This window comes from Ictalurus furcatus, chromosome 3, assembly GCF_023375685.1.
Source record: "Ictalurus furcatus strain D&B chromosome 3, Billie_1.0, whole genome shotgun sequence".
NCBI classification, from domain to species: domain Eukaryota; kingdom Metazoa; phylum Chordata; class Actinopteri; order Siluriformes; family Ictaluridae; genus Ictalurus; species Ictalurus furcatus.
In genome coordinates, this window is record NC_071257.1 from 19,868,886 (window position 1) to 19,892,811 (window position 23,926).

Here is a 23,926-nt window from a genome sequence, read left to right on the forward strand (position 1 = left end):
TACATTTTCATTTTGAACTTACAGGTAATGCTTACAAATTTCAGAGAGCATGCCTTAAAGTATTTTTTACTCTGCCTCGATACCTTAATTCAGTTGATCAAACTGAGAAGCTCAGTTTTCATCCTGCTTCTACACATCAGACACTGTAATAAAAAAATCAAATCATAATTGGTGTTGCCAGGTTCTAAAAATAATATAACAAGTCACTCACAGAAAACCCTATATACAGTATATTATATAAATATACATTCACCAGACACTTAAGAGGAACACCTGTACATTTGCTCATTCATGTAATTATACAAATCCAGTCATGTGGCTACAGTGCAATTAATAAAGTCATGCAGATACAGGTGAAGAGCTTCAGTTAGCGTTCACGTCAAACATCAGAAAGGGAAAATGTGTGATCTCAGTGACTTTGACCATGGCATAGATGTTGGTGCCAGACAGGCTGGATTGAGTATTTCAGAAACTGCTGATCTCCTGGGATTTTCATGCACAAATGTCTTTAGAGTTTACACATAAGGGTGTGAAAAATGGATAGTTGAAGATTGGAAAAACATCACATTTTATTTACTTTTTCGGTGAGCCTGTGCCCACTGTAGCTTAGGATTTCGGTTCTTGACAGGAATGGAACTCGATGTGATCATCTGCTGTTGTACCTATCCACCTCCACGTTTGCCATGTTGTGCATCATAGCCTGTGTTGGCTTAGTTTAGAAAAGGGGGTAAAACCTTTGCGTGAAATTTGACACCACAGCTGAATTTGCACAATCTCTGAAGTTTAATTCAGTTTCATATATTTAGGAATAATCAGAGATGTGAATCATCATTTCCACTTATTAATTTCACAAGCACTTTCATCCTTACACTTGAGCTGAGCAGTTAGGGGGTTAAGGGCCTTACTCAAGCGGTATCTTGGTGGTGCTGGCATTTGCCCTCTTAACATTCTAATCAGTAGCCCAAAATTGACTGAGCCACTGCTCATCAAACCTAAAATAGTGTCCCGAATCATAAAACAGCCCAATCTGAATCCTCTGTGAAAAGCTAGCATTCTGTTAGATGAGCTCTCCACGGATGGGCAGCGAGTAAGCATTATACTGTCTCCAGCGGTAGCGTAGTCTGGCCAGTGGACAGCTCTTAGGTGCCTCAAACTCAGGGAAGCCCAGCTGGTTGAGGAAATCGTAGATGCCGGCTCGTGCTGCCACCTGCCAAATCATTCAAAGAGATGAGACATGAGATTTCTTTTCAAACATTTAATTCATATTTTAAACAGCAAAACTCCACACATCTGCAGTGTAGCTGTTTTCTGATGCTGTTAATGCAACTAAAACTGTAATAATGTTCATGTCAGGGTATGTCCTAATATTTATATATAATGTATAATGTAATATAATATAATAGAATTTATTTATATGTTTTTACATTTTACTCTTTACTCCTATTAAAAATGAAATGGGTGTTTACTTGCATAATTCAGGTCTAACAAAAAAAAAAATTGAAAATAACATTATGCACATTCATGCCGATCATGAATAAGACTAAAATTTTGGAACAGTTAGATAAGAGAATGTAACAGTCCCAAAATGTATATAAATATATTAGAGATAATATGGTGGTGGATCACTGAGGCTTTGGGGCTGTTTGTTTAGATGCTCATGTGAACATAGTGATAACATTACAAATTCTAGTAATTACAAAATGTGGTTGCCTCCGTCGAGAGGTTAAAATTAGACCATGGATGGACCTTTCCACAAAAAATACATCCAGATCACTACAGACACAGGAATGGTTGCAGGACACAAAATTAATGTTTTGCAGTGGCAATGTGAGTGTCTGGATTTAAAACCTATCGAAATCTTGAGAATTGAAGTGGGCAGTTTATTACATGAGCAAACGTAAGACTATAAAGGAGCTTGAAATGTTCTGTGTGGAGGAATTTGAGACATTATAGGAAGAGGATCAGTAGTGTTATTCACTAAAAAAAAAATATTGTGAGGATGCCAATAATTCTGAAAGCAGTGTTTTGCAAAGAAAAACTATTTTATGAATCCCGAAACACCTAGACTAAAAATGGTTATAATTATTTTTAAAAGTAAAATAAAAAGGGTTTTTTTTTTCCTTTTACTGTTAACAAGTATGAGTTTATTATCCCAGAGCAACAGCATGTGCATGTCAGCTCTGTGTTTTGGTCTACACTGTTTATTGCATATGCGGTCACCTGGTGCATCCACAGGCTGAACGGTCGTCTCCAGGAGTCTTTCTTCTCTAGGTGGAGGTAACTGTTGAATAGGATGAAGTAAATATAGCGCTCCAAGTACTGCAGGCTTCTCAGACGTAACTGCTGCAATTCAGCATCTGATTTTGCTGTTTTGATCTGAGAAGGAAGAAGGAATGTCACATTTTTTGCTACTTGTCATTTGAAGTTATATAGAGCTGATGGCAGAACAAGGAGGACGTTGGCTCTATTCTACGCATATCTGTATGCTAGAAACTAAGGGGAAAGTATTAATACAAAAATGTACTGGATAGAAAAGTCTGTCTTTGTGAAATTTTACACAAGTGCGCCATCGTTCATGAACTATTTGTTCATTTTGAATGAATTTTTAATATGACTCAGGAACAACGATTTGTCTGAGTGTGATTTGTCCATTTTTGACATGCACGCGCTGCAACATTGTCATAGGTTCTGTACCGGAAACGGAAATGATTAGTTCACCTCTCGAGTCATTCGTTCTTCCGGTGCATAGGCAATGCACCATACAGTACCGGAAACGGGAAGAACGAACGACTCGAACCCGAAGACTCAAGACGTGAACTAATCATTTCGTTTCCAGGGAACAGACGTGACAAATATGACGTGACTAAAGAAAGAAGGACTCGGATCGGGAGGTGAGGTGAACGAACAGACTGCATTGCCTGAAGTCCTAATGCTAAACTATTACTGAATCATTTCTGTTTATCATAATTCGGCCTTGGCTGCATTAGCCTATAGTTTATTTTAATATAGTTTATTAAGTACTAGATGTGTTGGGGAATTTAACATGTAACGTTTTAATTATATTCTGCTGAAATGAACGAAAATACTCGAAAAAAAATTCGTTCATTTTGCTGATTGAGATTCAAAGATCCGAATCACTAAAATGATCTAACTTCCCATTACTAGTGCCAACCCCATTAAAACAATCCCACTAGTGGTCATAGTGAAATTGCAGTTTTAATAAATGATGACCTTCTAGAGTTGCTGTAGTTAGTGTTGCATCAGATACGCTGTATGGCTCAAGCACTTCAGCACATATCCTAGCAAGTGCAGAAAAATCTGCATTTTTCCCCCCTGTCTGTTGACAGTTTGATTAATTTGTTGAGCAAGAAACTGAAACTTCTTGTATAATTTGTGTAATAAAGTGCGTATGGTGACGATTGCATTTATGTCTTCTTCAAATAGTCCATTAGGACTATTTGGAAAGGAAAGGAAAGGAAAAGACTGAAATGAGGAAGCTGAATGAAAAGTACTGGAGTAATATTGTACAATTCAATTGAATGGTAGCCACTGGCTTGGAATCCGTTTATTAACCTTAAGACAATAAAGAAGTGAGTTTTAATGTAAACCATAAGCTTTTCTTCTTTTCTTTTTTTTTTTTTTTTTAAAGCTAGACGAGGTTTGAGTTGCATTAGTTACCAGCTGCATGTAAGGGTTTTTATAAATGTCTGTGTCAGTAGCGGTAACACTTTTTTTTTTGCTGAACACAAAATAAATAAAATGTCTAATAATAAATGCTGCAGCAGTTTAAGTGGTTATTGCTTTCTATTTCTTTGAGGGGTTTTTTTTGTTGGTGGTGATGGTGTTTTTGTTTTTACATCCTTGTCATGTCTCCTGCTGCCACTAGGAGGTGTTCTGAGCTCAAGGGAGATAAAGATGGTCCCATCAGATTACTTTAAACCTTACATGGGCTGTCATTTTGCTAAGAATTTTCTAAGAATGTCTATTAGTGACCTGATATGGTTTGACTCCCCTCATGGAGATTGTTACTAAAATTACTACTACTATTGTTTCTACTCTTCTTTAGTGCCTTGCCCTGCCTCATCCTCAGATGCTCTGCCCATGGACCACGCAGAGCCTGATATCTTTTGAACACATTTCTGGCGACAAGCATCAGGATCTTAAAAGCTGCAATCTGATCTACACACTTCAGTCTAGATGCATTTCCATGTGCTGGTTTTCAGCAGGAAACCTTTGAACACTGTGACCCAAATGAGCTTTTTGGTGTAGGATATAGTTACCTATAGTTCATGGCATCAAATCTTTCAATTTTATTAAAGGGTTTAATTAGAAGTAGGCAAATGCTGAGTAAACAGCATAAAGTCACATTTACAGATACACTACCGCAAAAGGTCTGCGGTTGCTCATCTGCCATGTTAGTCAGATGGCTCCTTTTTGTTGTCCTTGGCCATACATACTGATGAAATATACCTGACTTGCTAGTTCTGGAGCGTTCAGTATTTGGGTTTTTAAGAAATCACCCATAATTTTTTTGGTTATTATTCACATATTAATGACAGGAAAACCCATTAATATGCACAAATCAGCTATAAAGAATGAGTTCCCATTGAATATATGAAGAAAATTGTACCCATCAACAGAAATGTAACAATACTGTCTTCTTGTTGCTTAGATGAATAAGCCTGAAGTAAAGGCACAAAAAGTCACCTGTTTATACGAGCATATAATGATCTCCCGTAAGTGGTAATGCATGGGAGTCATTGTCTCGCTGACGATGTCTAGGGCCATGTCCACTTCTCTTTTCATACGGTGACCATCAGGGAGCAGTCTGACCACCTGCATCACCACCTGAACATGCAAACACACCGTGTTAAATTTAAATGCTAGCACCAAAAACAAAACTGTGATGATACATTAATAGTGTCCTGGGGAGGTTTAAACAGAAAATGACCTAGATGAGAATTTTTTTTAAATTCTGCTCTAACCCACACAGTTGCTGGAACATGTTTGAAAGTGATTCAAAGACAATAACAAGGAAAAAACTGTACCTCAAACTCTCCTTTTGTGTACTTTGCGTCTGGCACACTTACAATTTCGTCATCCACACAGTCAGGAAAGCCCTGAAGAAATCATTGTTATGACGTTATATCTTTGATCAGTCTGAGACTGATGATTGAGAATGATGCATTTCAGTAAAAATGTTCACTCTAGACAGCGTGACCTACATTGAAGTGCCAGAGAGTAAGTGTGGCGATGACCATGGCAGTTGTAGTTCGATCTTTCCCATCACTGCAGTTGAAGATAAAAGCTGAGCTGGGGTCCTCTCCAAGACTGCACTTCATGGCCTCTAATAGCTGGTCAAAAAACTAAAAGGCAGCAGTAACAGTTAATATCATTTACACCATATGTCATTTAAGTGTAATCTTTTACAGTTCTTGGCACTCAGAGGAATCCTGCGATGTGTTGTATTACCTCCTCCTTTGGAGCACAACAGTCAGTAATAGGGAGACGCTGATATGTGAGGCCTGGGTAAATGCTCTTTTGCTTGGCAAAGACTTCCTGGACAGTATAACAGCTTTTCAGCATTCTCATCTGCTTCTCTTGTTCAAGAACTACCTCAAGCCACTTCTCACACCTGAGAATATCCTCCTTTAGTGCCAGCTCCATTGTCTGCGAAACAATATTATTTCTGCTGAATGTGGTTCGTATTTTGATTTTACTCCTTATAATCAATGTGAGAGCAGATTTGACAATAGCTCATCATAAAGCTTTTAGCATGACATCAACATGCGAAACACAGCTTACTGGTATACAGTGAATTATTTGCACCTTCCAAGAATTTCCAAAAATAATTATCTATATATAAATGAATAAAATGCAATTTGGGATATGTTTAAGCTTAATTATATGGAGATGCTGTACAGTTTCATTGTGTGTGGTTTTTTTTTTTTCAAACAAGTTATTTTCTAAATGGTTCATTTTTCTACAAATCACTGGTTTCCAAATGATCATCACTTCCACAATTAATTTTTGTTGAAGTCTACCCTGGAAAAAATAACAGCACAGACAATAACAGCGTCTCTAACAAGGTTGATCTTACACCACTCCTCCACAGAAAACTGTTTTATATTCTTTGTTTTATATTCCCACAGATTCAGCATTCAATTTTGGTCTCATCTGGCCAGAACACATTTTAATTGCAGTGATGCCTGGTACAGTCCAGCAGCTGCATTTTGTGGGTTGCTTCCTTCATGCAATGTTTCTAAACAGCTTGTTGTTATGGAGGAGATGTCTAATAGTTTATTTTGAAACTTGACAACCCCAAGGATCTTTCCCTCATTCACCATCCTTTTCACCATCCTTTTCACATGGCACATTTGTCTTCTCAAAGGCAATGTTTAACTGTTCCAGACTTTTAAAACTTAATCGCTTATGTATTTGTAAATTCATTATCTGATTTGTCCATGTCAACAACTATCTAGATAGTTTGTGGAGAAAACTCCAACTAATTTTGACATACATGTTGAAAATACCACTATTTATATTTAAAAAAAGACATTTTGATGAGAATATTCTTGGTTAGAAGAAAGGTAAGTATTTTCTCTAGTTGTGTACAGTTTGAGTCATTATATTTAATGTTTATTTTAATTTAAAAAATGTTTTCTTGATGGGTGCCAATAATTCTGAAGTTATATCCATCTTCATGTATTCTAAGGCAAAACTCTTAGATCAGTTCAGATAATTGATTCTGAAAGTGTTTAAAGAGCTGCAGTGTTGAAGAGCTGAAACTATATGTTAAATATGTAGACACCAAGTACTGGAAGTACCTCATGTTGTTGTGGGTTCTGCACATACACTTGGATTGGTTGCTCCAGACAGCCTGGTTCTCGAGAGGTGAACATCTGCCCATTACCTTCCAGAATCAGTTCCTCTTGCAGATTCACCCATACAATGCTGGAATGCCTCCGTCGCTCATCCGTGAGGTAAGATAACACAATAGAAACAGCCTGAAATAGGATTTAGTTTATTCTTAGCCTTTCACTCAACATAGAATTACAACAGGACTATAAATGCAAGAAACCAGACTTTACCTCAGAGCTTGGCTGGGCCATGCCATACACAGTTGTCTTAAGAACTCGTCTGAAGTTGGCCACCCTCATTTCCTTGGCTGTACCAAGTACGTCTGGTACCAAAAACTCACTGGCCACCTTACAAACAAATCAATTATCTTTAGTGAGCAGTGTGTTTCTGGGGTAAATGTGTTGATGTGTTGAGCTTTACATTCCAAGGCACATAAAAGATCGACAGAACTCTCTTCTAATATACTGTATAAGAATGAGCACAAGAAACCTTACCAGTATCCTGGTTCCATCAGTGACAAGGCTGGTTGGTGCTAAGAGCTCAGAACGGTTCATACTGCCAAGCAGCCTGTAGATCCATGCATTCACACACAGCCATTGACTGAAACTCTGGCCAAACATCTGAGGATACTAGATGCCAATGATAGAGAAAGACCGATCACACAAAATCTATAATGAAAAAAATGTGAAAATGTATACAGAGAAAGACATTGAGGACTGAGATAGATTCAGAAAAGCAAAGAAAGATAAAGAAATACTGTGTAGATCATGCATTCCTTAATAATAATGCATGTTACAGTACCTGATCGTGAAGATAAGCATTGAACACTATTAAGTAGAAGTAAGACTCAAGACTCTGAAGGGTTCTTTGCAAGAAATAGGCCTTTGTACTGCTACCCTATAATAATAATAATGAAAAAGAAACACGCAATGCATTCATCACATGCCTCTTTCATAAACCTTGCTCACATACATACAAATATGCTAAAAACAGTTAAAGTAAAAAAAATATACTCACTTGTATCTGATAATCCTCACAAATTGCTTCCATTTTTCTTTTATTTTCATATATTGCATCTTTGATGTTATGCATTTCTGAACACATTTCAATTGCGTTATTGACCTAAAGTGAAAGAGCACAAAACATTTTTCACACTGCTGCAAACATACTAGACGCAAAAGGACTACAGTGTCATTAGGTACAGTGCTATCTGCAACTGTGAGAACTAACCTCATCAAGCACTTGTTGACCTTTAGGGAGACGACTGATCAGATTCTGAATGACTTGAAACTCTGGCTGTTGCTTGACCAGTGTATCCTCTTCCCTTGACAATGAGACAAACATTTAACAATTTAACTCCACAAATGAATTCTTTTCACTGACTCTCTTTTTGGAAAAATGTGTGTATATAAGACTATCATATCAAACCCAGTGAATTGAAAGAGCTTTTGCATGAAGAAAAAAATCATTTGTGTTTTACTGATTAATATTTTTCCACATTAATGTTTCAGCTAAAGGCAGAGCAAATGGTAGAGGTAACACTGACTACCATTGCTGTATTGCTAGAAATACCCTCACCTGGTGTTATACTGCGCCCCATGTAGATGGTGAAAGACTAGTGCACCGAGGATAAGGCCGAGGTTGGTTCGTCCCACCCCCACCTGGCAGCTAAACAGCAGTGCAGGCAGAGGCTTGGAGCGATCACGCAATACTGACAAGCTAGGGCTTTTCTGTGTAGGAGAGGATGTCATCATATACATGGAGTGTTATGAGTTTGTGTGTGTGACATTCACTGTATGTAGGTCAGCATTAATACACAGTATTGAAAATAACTTCTGTAGCTTAATCTACATAAACGCATTTTATGGTACATCTTTGGTAGTAATAATATTTTTTAAACTATTCCATTCCTTAGCTATGTACCTAAAGCTTTTAAATCAGTAATTACCAATAAATCCTCGGTTAATGATTGTTGAGGCAAAAAATGCTTGATTTTGCTGTCTTTTTTTAAAAAAAAATTGCGATGCAATTTGTGGAGTTGGTGGTGCTTTTTTTGTGGAAAACTACTTGAATTGGTGAAATTGCAATTGCACAATACCGTCTTTCACAGTGATGTTTGTTGGTAAATGAGACCTTTTAGCTGTGTCCATGTTTGACGCATATGAATTGAAGGGGGCTTTGGCTGAATGCGTGGAGTGATGACATCACATGGTGTGTCAAATCTGTTGTGTCAAATCTGTGGTAATTTTGAAAAATTGCAAACTCCTGCAAATATTGTGGCGTTTCCTTGATTTTGTGTTTATTTCTGTAACTGCAAAACCGCAAACTCCTGGAGGGACTGCTAAACTGAATATAGATTTAGTAAAAAGGAATCCAGCTGTATGCACCAGATAAATCAGATATTAGCCACCAATTTAAGGACATCAAATGCTTAATTATGACAGAACTGAAGTTCTTTCATTGGGTTCAAAACCTGCTGTCTCAGTATTAAATCTCAATTTCTTTTCTGTTGTTGTAACTGTTGTAACAGTTGTAACTGTGAAAAACCTTGGTCTTGGCAAGCCACAATAACCCCATAAAAGGGAAGTTAACAACATTTAAAAAGTGATAGTAGCACAGTAGTCATGAAATATGATCTTACCCTAAGCACATTTACAAATGCATCAAAATCCTCCTCCTCTGGTGCCCCCTCCATAGGAAGCAGGAGTCTGTAATATCTTCAAGAGAAATTCACTGGGCACTTAGAATTAAGAAATGTGATATACAGCAAATCAAATATTGCCTCGACCACAAAATGAACTACACATTACCTGTAAGAAGACAAATTAAACTGTGGTCTTTTGTAAACCTCCTCGGTTACATGTATGTCCTCCTCAGACACAATCCTAACATGTTGCGGCTCATCTTTAAAGTTTTCAATGTCATTATAAACGTAGAAGATGTTCTCACAGAGTTTAGCAAAGTCACACAGCTGGTGAAAAGTAAATAAAAAAACAAGAAGCACATGATCAGTACCATACGGGATAAATACGGTGAATCTAGTCTAATATAAGGAGCTTGAGCTACATTTACATATCAAACAGGCTAGTGTATAACCTGCCTCTTTTCTGATGGTGAGCTCCAGCTGCTCTGCTCTGGCCACCCTTCTCAGGTCATGTAGGTTCTCATGGAGGTTCTCTTTCCTTCTGGGAGTGTATGGAATAAAGTCTTTATCCAGACGCAGGAAAACAACAGGCTCTTCCCGCACACAGATGAATATCACTTCCTGTACATATAAAAATATATATTAAGGTGGATAAATTCTTCACAATGCAGTTGAGTAGCTAAAGCGCTAATGATAGTGTACTATATAAACAATATATGGGAATCACAGGTCTATGTTATTGAAGTATACTGTATATCTGTGTGGGTTATCTGTTTCATCTGCTGGTCTGTACTTCTGTATAATACTCAGTCTCATCTCATAAGTGAGAGCATCAAAAGACTTTTCCAAAATCATGCTGACAAGATTAGTACTGTTTGCCAGATAAGATGCTAGCTTACTAACTCACTTTCACTGTAGAAGGTAGTGACAGCTAGCTAGACCTATAAATAAACAACAAAAATTTTTGCTTTATATTTTCAATTTATTTACATTATTTACCATTACAATTTACAACAATAATATAACAAGCTATACTAGCTGTGTAAAACATTATGGAATAAGTTTCCGGACGACTACTGCAGATCCAAGCATACTGTCTGTCTGACTAGCGCCGAAATGTTCAAATTTGAGATGTCGAGATGTCAGTCATGTTCAACAACATTTCAATTATTGGGAGTTGGTTATGAGGTTCCAACCCCTTTGAGAGATCTCCCAATCTTCATATGGAGAAGTCGTGCATCAGGGCCAGACAAGCAAAGTGTGCACTGTCCAATAAATGTAGAGAAGCCATGCGTCCGGGTGTGACCAAAAATTATGTATTAAAAGCCTGTTGTCCAATGAGCACTGATCTTTTTTATGCAGGATATGCTGTCTACCAAACACAGTTTGTGTTGAATATACAAACAGCAAGATATTGTGATAAGTGAGACATTTTCAAATTTTATTTGCTTAAATAGTCTATTTCACCATGAGTGATGAATAATATTGATACATTTCTACATTTAATATAGAAAAACTTCACTGCTGCATGTTAATGATTTTTTTTTAGGTCAAGCCAGGCTGCCTATATAGTCTCAAAGCAATCACCTCTGATTACTATACAACCCCTTTGTCTGAACTTCAACACACACACACACACACACACACACATACACACACACACACACACATACATATATATATATATATATATATATATGCACACACACACACATATACACACACACCCCTCAAAAAATTCGAGTATTGTGGAAAGTTCATTTTTTTCTGTAATTTAATTTAAAAAAGTGGAACTTTCATATATTCTAGGTTCATTACACATAAAGTGAAATAATTCAAGCCTTTTTTTGTTTTAATGTTGATGATTACGGCTTACAGCTCATGGAAATCAAAAATCCAGTATCTCAAATTATTAGAATAAAGAATTTATAATAAAGAAATGTAATATATATGTATTATATCCTTAACACAACTGAAATAGGAGGTTTTTCCTATTGCACAATAATGACTGACCTCATAAGCTTCATTCTCTAGCCTCTGGAGGACCTGTTTGAAGCCGTTCAGGCTGGCCTGGCCCATTCCAAACAGAGGGTAGTTTTCCTTAGCTTTCCGGAAGTTAGGGGCCCCGTAGCTTCCTGTAGTGTTTAAGACATCTGCTCTACTATTCACATCCTGCACCATAAAAAACTCCCCCTGGGCAATAAAAAGCATATAAATATTGTGAGAGTGATAGTCACTCGTGTTTTCAGTTAAAGTATGGCCCCTCATATCCCCTAAAACAAATCTTTCAGTCTTTCAATCTTTTAATCTTTCAATCTGGTCAAGGAATTCTGGACGTAAGTCTTTGAAAATATTAAAGGTCAGGAGAAATATGACAGGAATGATATTAAAAATCTAATTTCAAATAAAATGTCATGTTCCATAGAAATAAAAGACTAAATATTTGTAGGTTGTACTGACTTTCCTTTCATAGTGTTTCTCAATGCTGAGATTAAAAAATTATGTAATAATATAATATATAAAAATTTGATGGTGGGTGTTTATTTAAATATTTCTGCCTAAAGGTTCTGACAATAAAGGCTTCCCCTTCAGGAGCAAGCTGTTTTTCAACAGTTAACAGTTGAACAATTTCACCATTAAATCACTATGAGATGAAAATATCTACCCAAGTTTTCATAATATTGGTAAATCAGCTTCAAAAAGAGAATACTTACCAACACTAGGTAATGCTCAGGCAGTGTATCAGATATTTTTCCCACAGTGTAGTTAGCTGAGAGGATACTGTCATGAATTTGAAACTCTTCCCGGCAGTTATACCTGCTCAAAGAGACAGCACTTAGTTTCTTCTCAAAACGTTTCGGCATAATCTAAACCTCTGGTTGATTTCATGGTTGACTGAAGTGATATTTGTGTCCCACTGATATTACATTTACAAATATGTATGTAAATTATAGATAAAAGACATTATAAACATAGGTGACGTGGACTTTGAAATGAATCCATTTAACATGGCACACTTGACACATTCTTTACAATGAGCTATCATCAATTATAGGTTATGAAATATTTGGAATAAGTCACATGTTCACCAAGAAGTTGCATTATAAAAATGTACCAAAGATCATGGGAAGAAGAAAAATAAGACATATTATTATACATATTATAAAAATAAGATATATTGACTAATGACATCACTTTGAACCCTGATCACCCGAATTGCAAACTGAAGTAAATCATTATAATGTTTTAATGTTCTCGTGATAAAAGCAAGGAATGCCACTTAACCACATTTTGAGTATTTTCTTTTCTGAAACGCAACACTGGCTATATTTACATGCACATCAATATTCCAATATTAATCAGAATTTGGCAATATTCTAATTAGTACCAAGTCATGTAAACGCCACAACCCGATTGCCTGATTCAAATTAAGACAATATTCTTATTCCCCAAATGCTGATTCCCACCCCTGGAATATGCCCATTTTTAATCTGTTGCATGTAAACACCTTATTCAGAAAATCCACTGAAAGCAGATACATGTGCATGCTCAGTCTACAAAGAATTGTGGGTGCTAACAGATGCTTAGCTGTAGGCTAGGTATTTAGGAATGGCAACTCAGGCATATGTACAACAACCATGTATACAGGAATATTCTGATGCCTGTACGCATATAAACATCATATTTGGAATATGGTTGCAACCCGAATATAGACCTTAAACAGAATTTGATGTGCATGTAAACGTAGTCACTGTTACTCATTTAATAGTAAAACGCAGCCACTGTCAGTAAAGAAACCTTGTAAGAAACACACATTGTTACCATGCAAGTTAACACTTTTTTTATGATTATATGCATGCTTTCTGATTTTAAAAAATACATTTTAATTTTTAAGAGTTACAACAGCTAAATGGTACCCTAACCATGGAATCACCCTTCTATTGCTAATTACATACATACATTACATTACACTGTTACAGCATGTTGATTTTAGGCAAACTGAATAGGAGAAAATGCAAAACACATTATGAGAGCGTATGATATCAAGCACAGGATTAAGATATCACATTGGACAATCAGTTTGGTATTAGTGCTTACGTGATGACAACCGGGGCCACCTTGTTTGTGATAATGGACTTGGCCTTGCTGTTGGGAATGTTCAGTGCCTGCGAAGAGCTGCTGCTCATGGAACGCTTGTCTTCAGCTATGTCACCAACTTGGTGATCGATGTGGTGTGTAGGAGTCGCTGACGCAGGCTGAGACCCTGCACTAGCAGTAGTGCCCATAATCTTCACAGAGCTGTAATCAGAGCACACACTGAAAGATTTTCACAGGAGAGACAGCAATACACAATTGCAAGGACAAATCAAGTGAATTTTGAGCTACTGTGATTTGAAAAAAAAAAAAAGATATTACAATACAACCTAATTAATGCACAAGGACACATTTAAACAAGACAGACTCCACTTACTAGAGTGGACTTGCATACATGAACAAGAGAATTGGGTACATTAAAAAAAAAAAAAACTATATCGCATTTTCTATGATATTCGAACTGTCATTTAATATTAAAAGAATGTCTCACGATCTCACAGCTGTGCCGATGTCCTTTGCTTTTTGCTTCTTCATTTCAGACCACTTCAAGCTTTTTTTAATGAAACAAACCAACAAACAAAGCAACAAAGTTTCTGAGCTGCTAGCTTTATCTTCTCAACATAACAAGCCCTGTTTTCTGAAGCACAAACACAAAAGCCAACTAGACATTTGCTACTCTTTAGTCATGTAGCTTCTGGTTCTTTTCTTACAGTGCCAGAGTTGAAGTAGGAGCTCCCAAGGGGGCAGCGGGGAAGTACTGTACATCTGGCAGCCAGACAGCTCTGTGGGCAGCTCCAGACATTCACAGGACAACCCCCTTTCATGGAGCAGACCCAAAACACACAACTACTAAGTACCAAAACCAAGCAGAAAGAGAATGAGATACAAACTAGAGCCTTTATTATTATTTCTACAGAAGTCTAATTTATGCATCAGCTGAGGTTTCAGGAATACAGTATATATCAGTAGTGTGATTTTCTACACACATTTAATTTAATAAATACATAAAATAAAGCATCCTAGTGCATGTTTTTATTCTTTCATATTAGTACAGTATAACTGACTGGTCTACTTGAGGTTTGGACACTGTCCCAGACATCGGGAATGTTTATGCCTTTTCCGAAGACTTGATTGAAATTCCATTTGTGCTGCAATAGATCAGACAAAAAAAGCAAGGAGGAAAATCTCTAAATATGGCCAGAAAAAAATCTCAGGATGCATTTGTGTGATGTCACACAGATAGGAGGAAGGATATGAGCACCAAAGAGCCTTAGTGGAGAGGAGGAAGTGCTAAAGTACTGGGGGTACTAATGATTGATATATCCTTATTTTAAAGTTCATGAAGAAAAATGTGGATTATTATCAAGTCCCAGTGCTCATCCAAAAACACTTTAAAAAAACAAAAACAAACAAACAAAAAAATAGTTCTGACACACCTCAAAGTTACAAAGATACACTTCTGTGTATACATCCAGTTGTGTATATAAAGTATGTGTCTTTCTCATAAGCTAGCACAGCCAATAACAGAGCATTACACCACCCATAGACAGCCACATGTTAGTGAGCTTATTTCCTTACTTAGATAACAAGGCTTAGCACACTGATGTTACAAACAACTGGACTATTTAACTCCATAGAATTATTACTTGAAACACTATATTTGTGATATAAGCAAGGTTTCGCTTTTATGCAGCCATGAAAGCCAAGCAAAAAAAAGCTCAAAGCACAATTTGGAAAGTTTTTTTTTCTCTTGAGGACAATCAGAATAGTCTAGTCACTGTGGAAGGAAAAGTAAATATTGTATAACAGATTCCTTACCTAATTACTTCTTCAATTATATGACCATGAGATTTTCAGTGTTCACGTGTAGAGGAGAATGAAGCATAGAAAAAAAAATCTTCACTAATTTGTCTTGCATCTTGAATTCCCCAGAACTAAGCTCTCTGTATGAATCCTTTCTCAGTTGATCTTGGTCATGTGGTCAGGCCTGAATGCAGGACTAAAGCAGCAAGGCAGAGGCTAGTTTACACAGAGAGAACAAGGGAGGTGGGCAAGTACTTATCCTCACCACCTCTTCAACTCACACAGGGTGAGGATATGAGATGAGGATGTGGGGGAGGACTCTTGTCTCATACACTCACCAATCAGCAATTCCATCTCCTGGCAACGTAGCACCTACACTTCAACGTGGGAACAACGAGGATGAGGAGGATTTACAGTAAAAGCAAAGCATTAGTGAGTCAACAAGACCTTGCACGAAGAGTCTTCTGTACCAAAGAAAAGGAGGTCATCAGCACTCTTCTACACTTCTCACTAATCAGATTTTATTACCATACAGAAGAAGGATATGGCATTTAGCATTTCACAATATCCTGCGATACTCACATAACCAACCACAAAACTGATGTTTTGACCGCATTCTCAAGTATGAATAGTGACTAAAATAATCTGTACTCAATGTCCTTTAATTAGTGAATGCAAATGTGGATTAGTAAACGGGAATGGAAAATTCCACTAGTGTCACTTTTGTATTCAGGGACAAACAGCCTTAGTTTTCAGTGCCAGTTTCTTTCAGTGTTTTTAGTCCCAGTTAAATAAAGTCTTTTTAAGAGGTGGCGCCTTTCACAGTGCTGATAAAGAACACCCTCAGCTGGAAGGCCTGCTGGTCCGCCGTGGACAGTGTTGCCATGGGTTTCCAAGCAACTGAGCACATCTCAAGAATCATTTATACACTGTAGTTTCAACAAGATTAATTGCCTGAAAAGTAGGAAAGAAAGGTTTAAACACTCCTTTTAAAGTCTCTTTTTTTGGTCTGGTTGTGAGTGAAATTTTTTTGTGATATATCCCAAATATTCTGAGATTACATGCCATTTAACCCTCCTAGTATGATGAAAAAAAGTTTATGTTATGGGTCAAGATGACTTCCACAGTTTAAATACACACAAAAAACAAAGACCAGCTTAAAACAGTAAACATTTATTATGGCTTGTCCGAGACCACAAAAAGAATTTTTTGCATACAAGTTCATGACCCTAAATGAGGAAAAGTCAAAGAATTTAAAAGAGAAGAATTGAGATTAACCAGAATTTCAGACATCTCAAATGTGGAAATGGGTCAAATTGACCCATAACATAATGGCAGGGTTAAAATGGTATTTAAAGCACTCTTGTGGCAGATCAGATCTACCAAAATGAAAAATAAATAGAATTATGAAAAAAAGACAATGCTGATATTAATAAATGAAATCACAAAACAATGGTGTCTATGTGCAAGTTCTTTTGACTATATGAAGGACTTTAATAATCTTTTTTATAGCATTTCGTAGCATAGTACATAAAGTATTTCAGGTAATTATTTGTCTACTGTATGCATTTACTCATTTGTTATATATTTTCATTCATTAACTCTTTTTTCCTGTCCTTGTGATATAGGGCGGTCAATCAAATGTCAGAGTATTCCCATTGGTTGGTTGATATAATACCCCATAGATTGACTGCACATAGGTTTGCATCATCACTATACACAAAGTGTGCTACACAGAAATAACTGAATAAAGGCAACATACAGCCCAAGATTTAAGACTATGAGCCGGATTATTGAACTGGAAGACTAAACGTGGGATTATTTATACCTCTAAAAATCACAGTGAGTTTTAGAAATTTTGTTGCACACACACTGATACTCTGGCTCAATAAATGATTAATCTATTTTTTTAAAAAACTCTGAGAAAAAACAATATTTAAACTGTGATTCAACTATTAATATATTTGTATTTTAATAGAAGTTTGCAGTTACATAAAATATTGACCGTCAGCCACCTAGGGGGCCCTCCATACACAGTAAAATCCCTAGTGTTGAATTAACACCCAGAGTGCTCCAGTCCAATGGACTTTATATAAGCACTGTAGGGTGTAAATTCAACACTCTGGGTGTTAAATCAACACTGGCGATTTTGCTGTGTACATAGATTATATGGCCAAAGAATGTGGACACCTGACCATCACACCCAAATGTGGTCCTTCCCACAAATTGTTGCCACAATGTTGGAAGTACACAATTGTATAGATGCCATTGTATTCTGTAGCATTAAGACTTCTCTTCACTGGAACTAAAGGGCCAAAACCTGTTCTAGCATCACAATGCACCTGTGCACAAAGCAAGCTCCATGAAGACAAGGTTAAATCTGTAATGGGATGTTCAAAAACCACATAGGTGTGTGTCAGGTGTACACATACGTCTGGCCATATAGTATACCATGCATCATAAGGTTCATATGCATCATTTAGACATCAGTTAGAACTGATTCATAGAACCATGGATAACCATCATACCATCCCCACACCCGTTCTGCCATCTAGTGGTCACGTAAGATAAATTGCCCTTTTAACCCTAGTACTTACCAATAGCAGGGTTCCTACTCCAATGTAAAATTCCATGATTTTTCCCTGACCAAAATCTTGAATTTCCATGACCTACTGTACGAAGAATGGTACAATGTATGTAACCCATTAAATCTGTAAGCTTGATTTCCTGGTTAACAGACATTCAGTGCAAAACTTAGTTTTCATTGCTTAAAAAGAACACATACTTATCTCATGACTAGTCTTTATACCTCAAACAAAATGGTCCTAATAATACTAAATATTTCTTTGATGTAAATAAAATCAATTCATTTACAAGGTACCGTAAGCCATTTTAAGTACATTTGTTTTACCCATAACACTGTCACATTCAGCAAATGAGCACACTGTCTGTTTATTTAAAAAACAGAAACCAGATTATAACTATCGCTCAAATTTTAGCTAATACATTTGAAAAAATTACAAACAAAATTCCCTGACTTCAACCTCAAAATGATAAAATTCCCTGACTTTCCATGACTGGAATAGACTTTATTAAATTTCCATGACATTCCAGAAATTCCATGACCCGTGGGAACCCTGAATAGATACAGAGAGCGACAAGTTGTTTTTTTTTTTTCTTTCAAGGAACTTTTATTGATTTTGCTGTAATAGTGTCCACTGGCATTGGAATTTAATTTACAATCAAATTTATGTCAATTTTACAGGGTCTCTGTTACAGAACAAAAATGACTGACACTTTGTTTGCCTTTTGGTAAATTAATCTGGGAAGGCTCCTACAAATTGTATAAATGTCTAATGGGCAATTTATGAATTTCAGTCTGAATTTTACGGCATGTAAAAAATACACAAGGTTTCAGTTAAGGGGTTGAAAGACAATGGATTTGACAGCTCACAATACATTACGAGTGTACATTTAGCAAATAGCAAATACGCCACTGTCTGCTTCAACATACGTTTCATCTTGCCAACTGGTTATTTAAATCTGAAATGCGAGTTAAATCTTTAAAAAAAAAAAAGAGCCGTTAAGTCCAATCAGTTACAATTTAAGTTGACCCAAATCAATTATCTTATTTCAACCAATATATTGCTGCAAGCCCAAACCTTTACCTCTAAAGCAGAGAAAAAGAATAACCAACATGTCTCCAAAAATATAAATGTATTCTGATAAACATCTTAATCCTAAACTCAGAAAAGGAAGGAAGAAAAAAAAAATGTGAATTTTGGGGAAAAAGGAGCTAAACTTGTTTACGTCACAGCTGTGACACTTAGTAAAGTAAGGCATGGGTAAAGAGACTTATGTTACAAGAAAAATTAATGATTTAAGCACATAAGGTGTAAAGCAGAGAATGAGTTGTATTCTCTTTTAAGTCACTTTTGAAAGACAATCACTTTGCTCTCTTGTGGAAAATCTAAAACCTTTTCCATTTCCCATGAGGAAGCAGGAAACAAAAATAAGAAACTTCACAGAAAATCAACATTTCTATAATGCTGACATCTGAGCTTAGGATAAGATATACAAGAGCTTAAACAAGATGCATAGAGGAGTATTGGAAATGTTTCATTCAAGCTTTTGATCCACCAATAAAAATAAAAATAATAATCAAATGTCAGGTCACTGCAACTATCCATCACCTCAAATGCTGCTACAACTTTCCTAACTGCATTATGAGTGACGCATAATAGCAGCGCAAACTTCCTGACAACACTTCAGTGCTTTCCTACCTTTGATCTGATGTTGCAGGTTTGTAAATATAGTAGCAAACGGAAAGCAAAAGTAGACGTCACAACTGGCATTAGGATAAATACATATACTTCCCTGTTATTTCACCTGCATGAGCTAAAAGTGATATTGTACATGACATAAGTGCATACTGAGACCAGCTCTGGAATGGGGCTTATTTCTATTCATTACCGATTTATAAATCATATTTAACCATTCACTGGTCCAAAGCTGTGCATGTTGTCATTACCTTTGTCCAACAACTAATTTTGGGTCACTTGTACTACAGCATGTGTTGTTTATTAGACTCAGTGACCACTAAGCTGATGGTAATGCTTCAAGTATCATCAGGATTTACTCATAAATCAAAGGCAGGGGCAAATTATATTGCTAGCAGGTTCAATCTGAAAATTTAAACACAGTATCTCTAGCTGAAGACCAACTGGTCATCAATATTTTTAACGGAATTTTTTTTTTTTTTTTTTGCATTAAATAAAGGGGAGGAGGGAGGGCAGTTGTGGTAGAAATTTGGCAGGATTCTAACTGCATTCTTACTTAAGGTCCATGGTTTAGGCATTTTATAAACCCCATGCTGAATCACATTTTAAAACAAAGCCCCCCTCCCCCCCCCCCCCAAAAAAACCCAATGGATCCTGCTATGTATCAATGCCCAATTCAAAGGCTTGAAATGACAATGGTACTCTTTAAATCTGAACCAAAATGCATGATGCCAGTCTATGCTACTAGGGCTTTTATGGACATAAAAATAAAATATACTGAAAAGGTTGACACTGTTTAAAAATGATGAAACAACAAGGAGGTAACAGAAGGTGCACTAATGAGTAGATGTCTGGATGACAGACAACCACTGAGCATTTTGGATCATTTATCTTCCTGTGAAAGCAGCACTAAATTAACATGAAGAAATCTCTTGGTGGCTGTTTTGCAAGTGAATCTGTTTACATTAATTTTTATATTTGGGCACTTAAATACAGACATTTCCGTTGCTGGGTAGCCAAAGCCTGTACAACTGTTGGTAGACCTGAAACCTAACCAAACAAAATCAATCATTTGTTAACTTTCAGGGAGCCAGCAGCCCAGTGGGCCAACAGGAGTTGACTATCCCCATGATTATTTAGCAACCAACAGCTAGAGAGAGCTAAAGGAGAGGGCTCACAACAGTGTTTTCTACAAGCCAAGCCACTGGCACGTGGACGCCAGATCATTATTCGCTCATCATGTTGGTTCCTCTTCTTCAGATGTCCATCTCAAACTGAGCATCTTCACCTGAACCACAAAGTAAAGTCTCAACACAACATTTACAACAAGTAGAACAGCAGCACATCTAATTTATTAACAGCACTCATCAGTTTGAGGTTTAAGTGAATAAGAAGACAAACCTGTTCCTGGTTTGCCATCATGGTTATTGATGTTATTAGCTTCATTCCTTTTGTTCTCATTCAGGATGTTTTGGCTCGTCACTCCAGGGATGACGGGCAGGTGTGCTGGTGGAGTCTGGGCTATAGGGGAATTGCGCCGGTCTAACAGGAACTTACGGTCATAGATGATCCGGGTGCCTAAAATAAACAATAAGTAAATTATCAATAAAAACAAAAAAAAATTAAATAAATTAAAACAATTTTATTTTTTTCCTGCTTCTAAATATACTCAACGGTTGCACGTCAAGGTATACATAAATTACCCTGCCAAAAAAAAAAAAAAGAAACAAATAGAATTTGTAATGTTTTAATGTAAACTGAAATGGTCCCTGTGGGTCTCTGCTGGTAATTTATTGCCTTCTATTGGTGGCATGTCTAGCAGAAACCATTAAGGAACAGTAATGGTTAGATGATCGTTTGTAATGGTATTTGTAGTGGAAACCACTAACATTTCTGTGCCTGTTTTTTTCTCTCCTTCCCAGCAGGATAATTTCAAAGCAAATAAACCTTATTAAAACATACAAGTCACATAACTAGATCATGGAGATCTCTCCACCTATACACACACACACACACACACACAATACATATTAGTAGCAAACAAATATATTATTTATATTTATATATATATATATATATATTATATTATATTATATTATATTATATTATATTATATATTATATTATATATATATATATATATATATATATATATATATATATATATATATATATATATAAAATCATGTATGCCTTCCTCAAATATTTGTACCTAATAATTAGCTAATAGAATGAAATTGTATAGACTGCCGTGGCTCTCTAAACATGTTTCAGGCTATTTCTGGTAAACAAATCGTTTTTAACGGAAGTATAAAGCCAAACGTTCTACTGTTGTCGACGTTTAACACAGAATCTCTCTCATGATTGGACAAACTCAATCACTGCGCTGCAGAGTGACCAATCACACCATTTTAAACAATAGCGGGGCGGGGCGAGCCACCTGCCAGCATCCCAAATACCACAGTATTGCACACAGAAGGCGCTGTAAAGAGTGCAGAAGTCATTCTTTTACACCCGAAATAGTGAGCCTACATAGGAAGTAGGGCGCCATTTGAAACCCAGCCCTTGTTTTTGTTTTGAACATGCTAGGTTTTCTAGCGAGGCGAGTAGGCCACAGGCTAAAGTCGAGCACAGTGAATGGAAGAACAAGTGACAACTATTTTGCATGTGAATTTTGGTCTAAGTAGCAAAAACCCGCTTTAAAATGCCATTACCGCCCGGGGTAGTTGAAAATAAAGTGCCTCCAGGAGTGGTGCAATAATCGTGAGGTAGCTGCGTTGAGTCGTCGATCAGCACCGTCCTGGTCGGAATGGCCCTGCTCTCGCTATGCTGACGACTGGACGACATTGCATTAGATTGGGTCGCTGAACGGTGGCGAGCTAAAGTTTTAATGCCGACGGAAAGTAGAACCCCGGGCCCTTTTCCTTCTTTTCTGTCTTTTTCTAAAGCTTTCTTGTCGTTTGACTCGACCTCCCAGCCTTCAGCACCGTCCCTCCCTCCGCCAGGCAGGAAGCAGAGCGCCTCCGCAGGATATAAGCGCAAAACTAGAGCTGAACACGTGTCCACATGGGGCGCGCCTCACTTAGTGATGGGAAGTTCGGATCATGTTACTGATTCGGTTCTTGTTTTTTTCTTTTTCTTAAACGAATCGTTTTTCGAGTCATTTCGTTCATTTCAGCAGAATATAATTAAAATGTTAGGTGTTACATGTTAGATTCCCCAACACATCTAGTACTTAGGCAAACGTTGATCACATTTGGAATAAAAATAAACTATAGACTAATGCAGCCAAGGCCGAATTATGAGAAACAGAAATGATTAATTAATAGTTTAGCATTAGGTCTTCAGGCAATGCAGTCTGTTAGTTCACCTCACCTCCCGATCTGAGTCGTTCTTTCTTCTGTCACGTCACATTTGTCACGTCTGTTCCCCGGAAACAGAAATGATTAGTTGGACCGTGTTGCATGCATCAATTTCAAAATAAACATTTACCTTCAAAAAAATTATGCAGTTGATTATGTAAAACATCAAATACCATGTCTTTATGATTTTTTGTTTGTTTGTTTAAATACAAGTCAAAGTACATTTACAAATCATTCCTCTTCTCGGCATTTTCCATACTGTCCCAACTTTATTGGAATTGGGGTTGTATTTTATAAGGATGATGTTCACTTCTCCAGTACAGTTCCAGAGACGTAGAATCTGTGCCAAGACATGTTGAAGTTGTTCTTGCAGCTTGTGGTGCTGCAACACCTTACTAGGATGACGTATTTCCTTTAGGAGAATGGTGGAACAACGGTTAAGGCTCTGGGTTACTAATCGGAAGGTTGGGGGCTCAAGCCCCAGTACTGCCAAGCTGACACTGTTGGGCTATTGAGTAAGGCCCTTAACCCTCCCTGCTCCAGGGGTGCTGTATTGTGGCTGACCCTGTGCTCTGACTGCAACTTCCTAACAAGTTGGTATATAAAGGTACATCTTATCTTATGCAAAGAAAAATAATTTCACTGTGTTGTAATGTATATGTGACAAATAAAGACTTCTTAATTTGTCAATCATCTATAGCTAACGTTAGCTGTTTGAAAAAAAAATGATTTTTTAAAAAGTCTGTAAATGTATGAAGGAACAATTACCTGGATGCCATCACTGTAAAATATCAGATTTTGGCAACTCAATATGTTAAAAGTGAGTTTGTATGAATCAGTCAATAATCTGATTTCTTTTAATAATATAATTCCCATTAAGAA

The 23,926-nt window shown here is 36.8% G+C and overlaps 2 protein-coding genes across 5 annotated transcripts; both read right to left on the minus strand.

Annotated features, from left to right (window-relative positions):
• Positions 1 to 290: 290 nt before the first annotated feature.
• On the minus strand, positions 291 to 16,527 carry pald1b (phosphatase domain containing paladin 1b). 4 transcript variants are annotated; one of them, XM_053621292.1, is made up of 21 exons: positions 15,419 to 15,437; positions 14,091 to 14,417; positions 13,604 to 13,804; positions 12,220 to 12,322; positions 11,519 to 11,698; positions 9,962 to 10,126; positions 9,672 to 9,832; positions 9,503 to 9,578; positions 8,440 to 8,591; positions 8,092 to 8,185; positions 7,879 to 7,983; positions 7,663 to 7,758; positions 7,356 to 7,490; positions 7,092 to 7,208; positions 6,828 to 7,007; positions 5,473 to 5,670; positions 5,226 to 5,366; positions 5,049 to 5,120; positions 4,708 to 4,848; positions 2,221 to 2,376; positions 291 to 1,207 (listed from the first exon to the last, which is right to left on the minus strand). In XM_053621292.1, the coding sequence occupies exons 2-21, from the start codon at positions 14,132 to 14,134 to the stop codon at positions 1,058 to 1,060; spliced, it is 2,667 nt and encodes an 888-aa protein (XP_053477267.1). In that variant the 5' UTR covers positions 14,135 to 14,417; positions 15,419 to 15,437; the 3' UTR covers positions 291 to 1,057. The 4 variants fall into 4 exon arrangements, with proteins under 4 accessions (XP_053477267.1, XP_053477269.1, XP_053477266.1 ...); XM_053621294.1 differs by lacking the exon at positions 14,091 to 14,417 and having other exon boundaries at positions 15,419 to 16,527; XM_053621291.1 differs by lacking the exon at positions 15,419 to 15,437 and having other exon boundaries at positions 14,091 to 15,408.
• A 4,011-nt stretch (positions 16,528 to 20,538) lies between these two features.
• eif4ebp2 (eukaryotic translation initiation factor 4E binding protein 2) lies at positions 20,539 to 22,703 on the minus strand. Its single transcript, XM_053621300.1, has 3 exons — positions 22,397 to 22,703; positions 21,085 to 21,261; positions 20,539 to 20,971 (listed from the first exon to the last, which is right to left on the minus strand). Exons 1-3 carry the CDS (start codon positions 22,527 to 22,529, stop codon positions 20,940 to 20,942), a joined length of 342 nt encoding a protein of 113 aa, XP_053477275.1. The 5' UTR covers positions 22,530 to 22,703; the 3' UTR covers positions 20,539 to 20,939.
• Positions 22,704 to 23,926: the final 1,223 nt, after the last annotated feature.

What these genes read in the sequence shown, in the direction of transcription:
- pald1b (XM_053621292.1), bottom strand. Translation starts at nt 14,134, where the DNA reads ATGAAGAAGCAAAAAGCAAAGGACATCGGCACAGCTGTGAGATC. An exon ending in ATCGGCACAGCTGTGAGATC is followed by an intron (nt 13,805 to 14,090) that starts GTGAGACATTCT and finishes CTCTGATTACAG; the next exon opens with CTCTGTGAAGATTATGGGCA. An exon ending in AGAACCCACAACAACATGAG is followed by an intron (nt 5,671 to 6,827) that starts GTACTTCCAGTA and finishes ATTGTTTCGCAG; the next exon opens with ACAATGGAGCTGGCACTAAA.
- eif4ebp2 (XM_053621300.1), bottom strand. Translation starts at nt 22,529, where the DNA reads ATGTCGTCCAGTCGTCAGCATAGCGAGAGCAGGGCCATTCCGACCAGG. An exon ending in ATTTTCAACTACCCCGGGCG is followed by an intron (nt 21,262 to 22,396) that starts GTAATGGCATTT and finishes TGTTTATTTTAG; the next exon opens with GCACCCGGATCATCTATGAC. An exon ending in TGATGGCAAACCAGGAACAG is followed by an intron (nt 20,972 to 21,084) that starts GTTTGTCTTCTT and finishes TTTGTGGTTCAG; the next exon opens with GTGAAGATGCTCAGTTTGAG.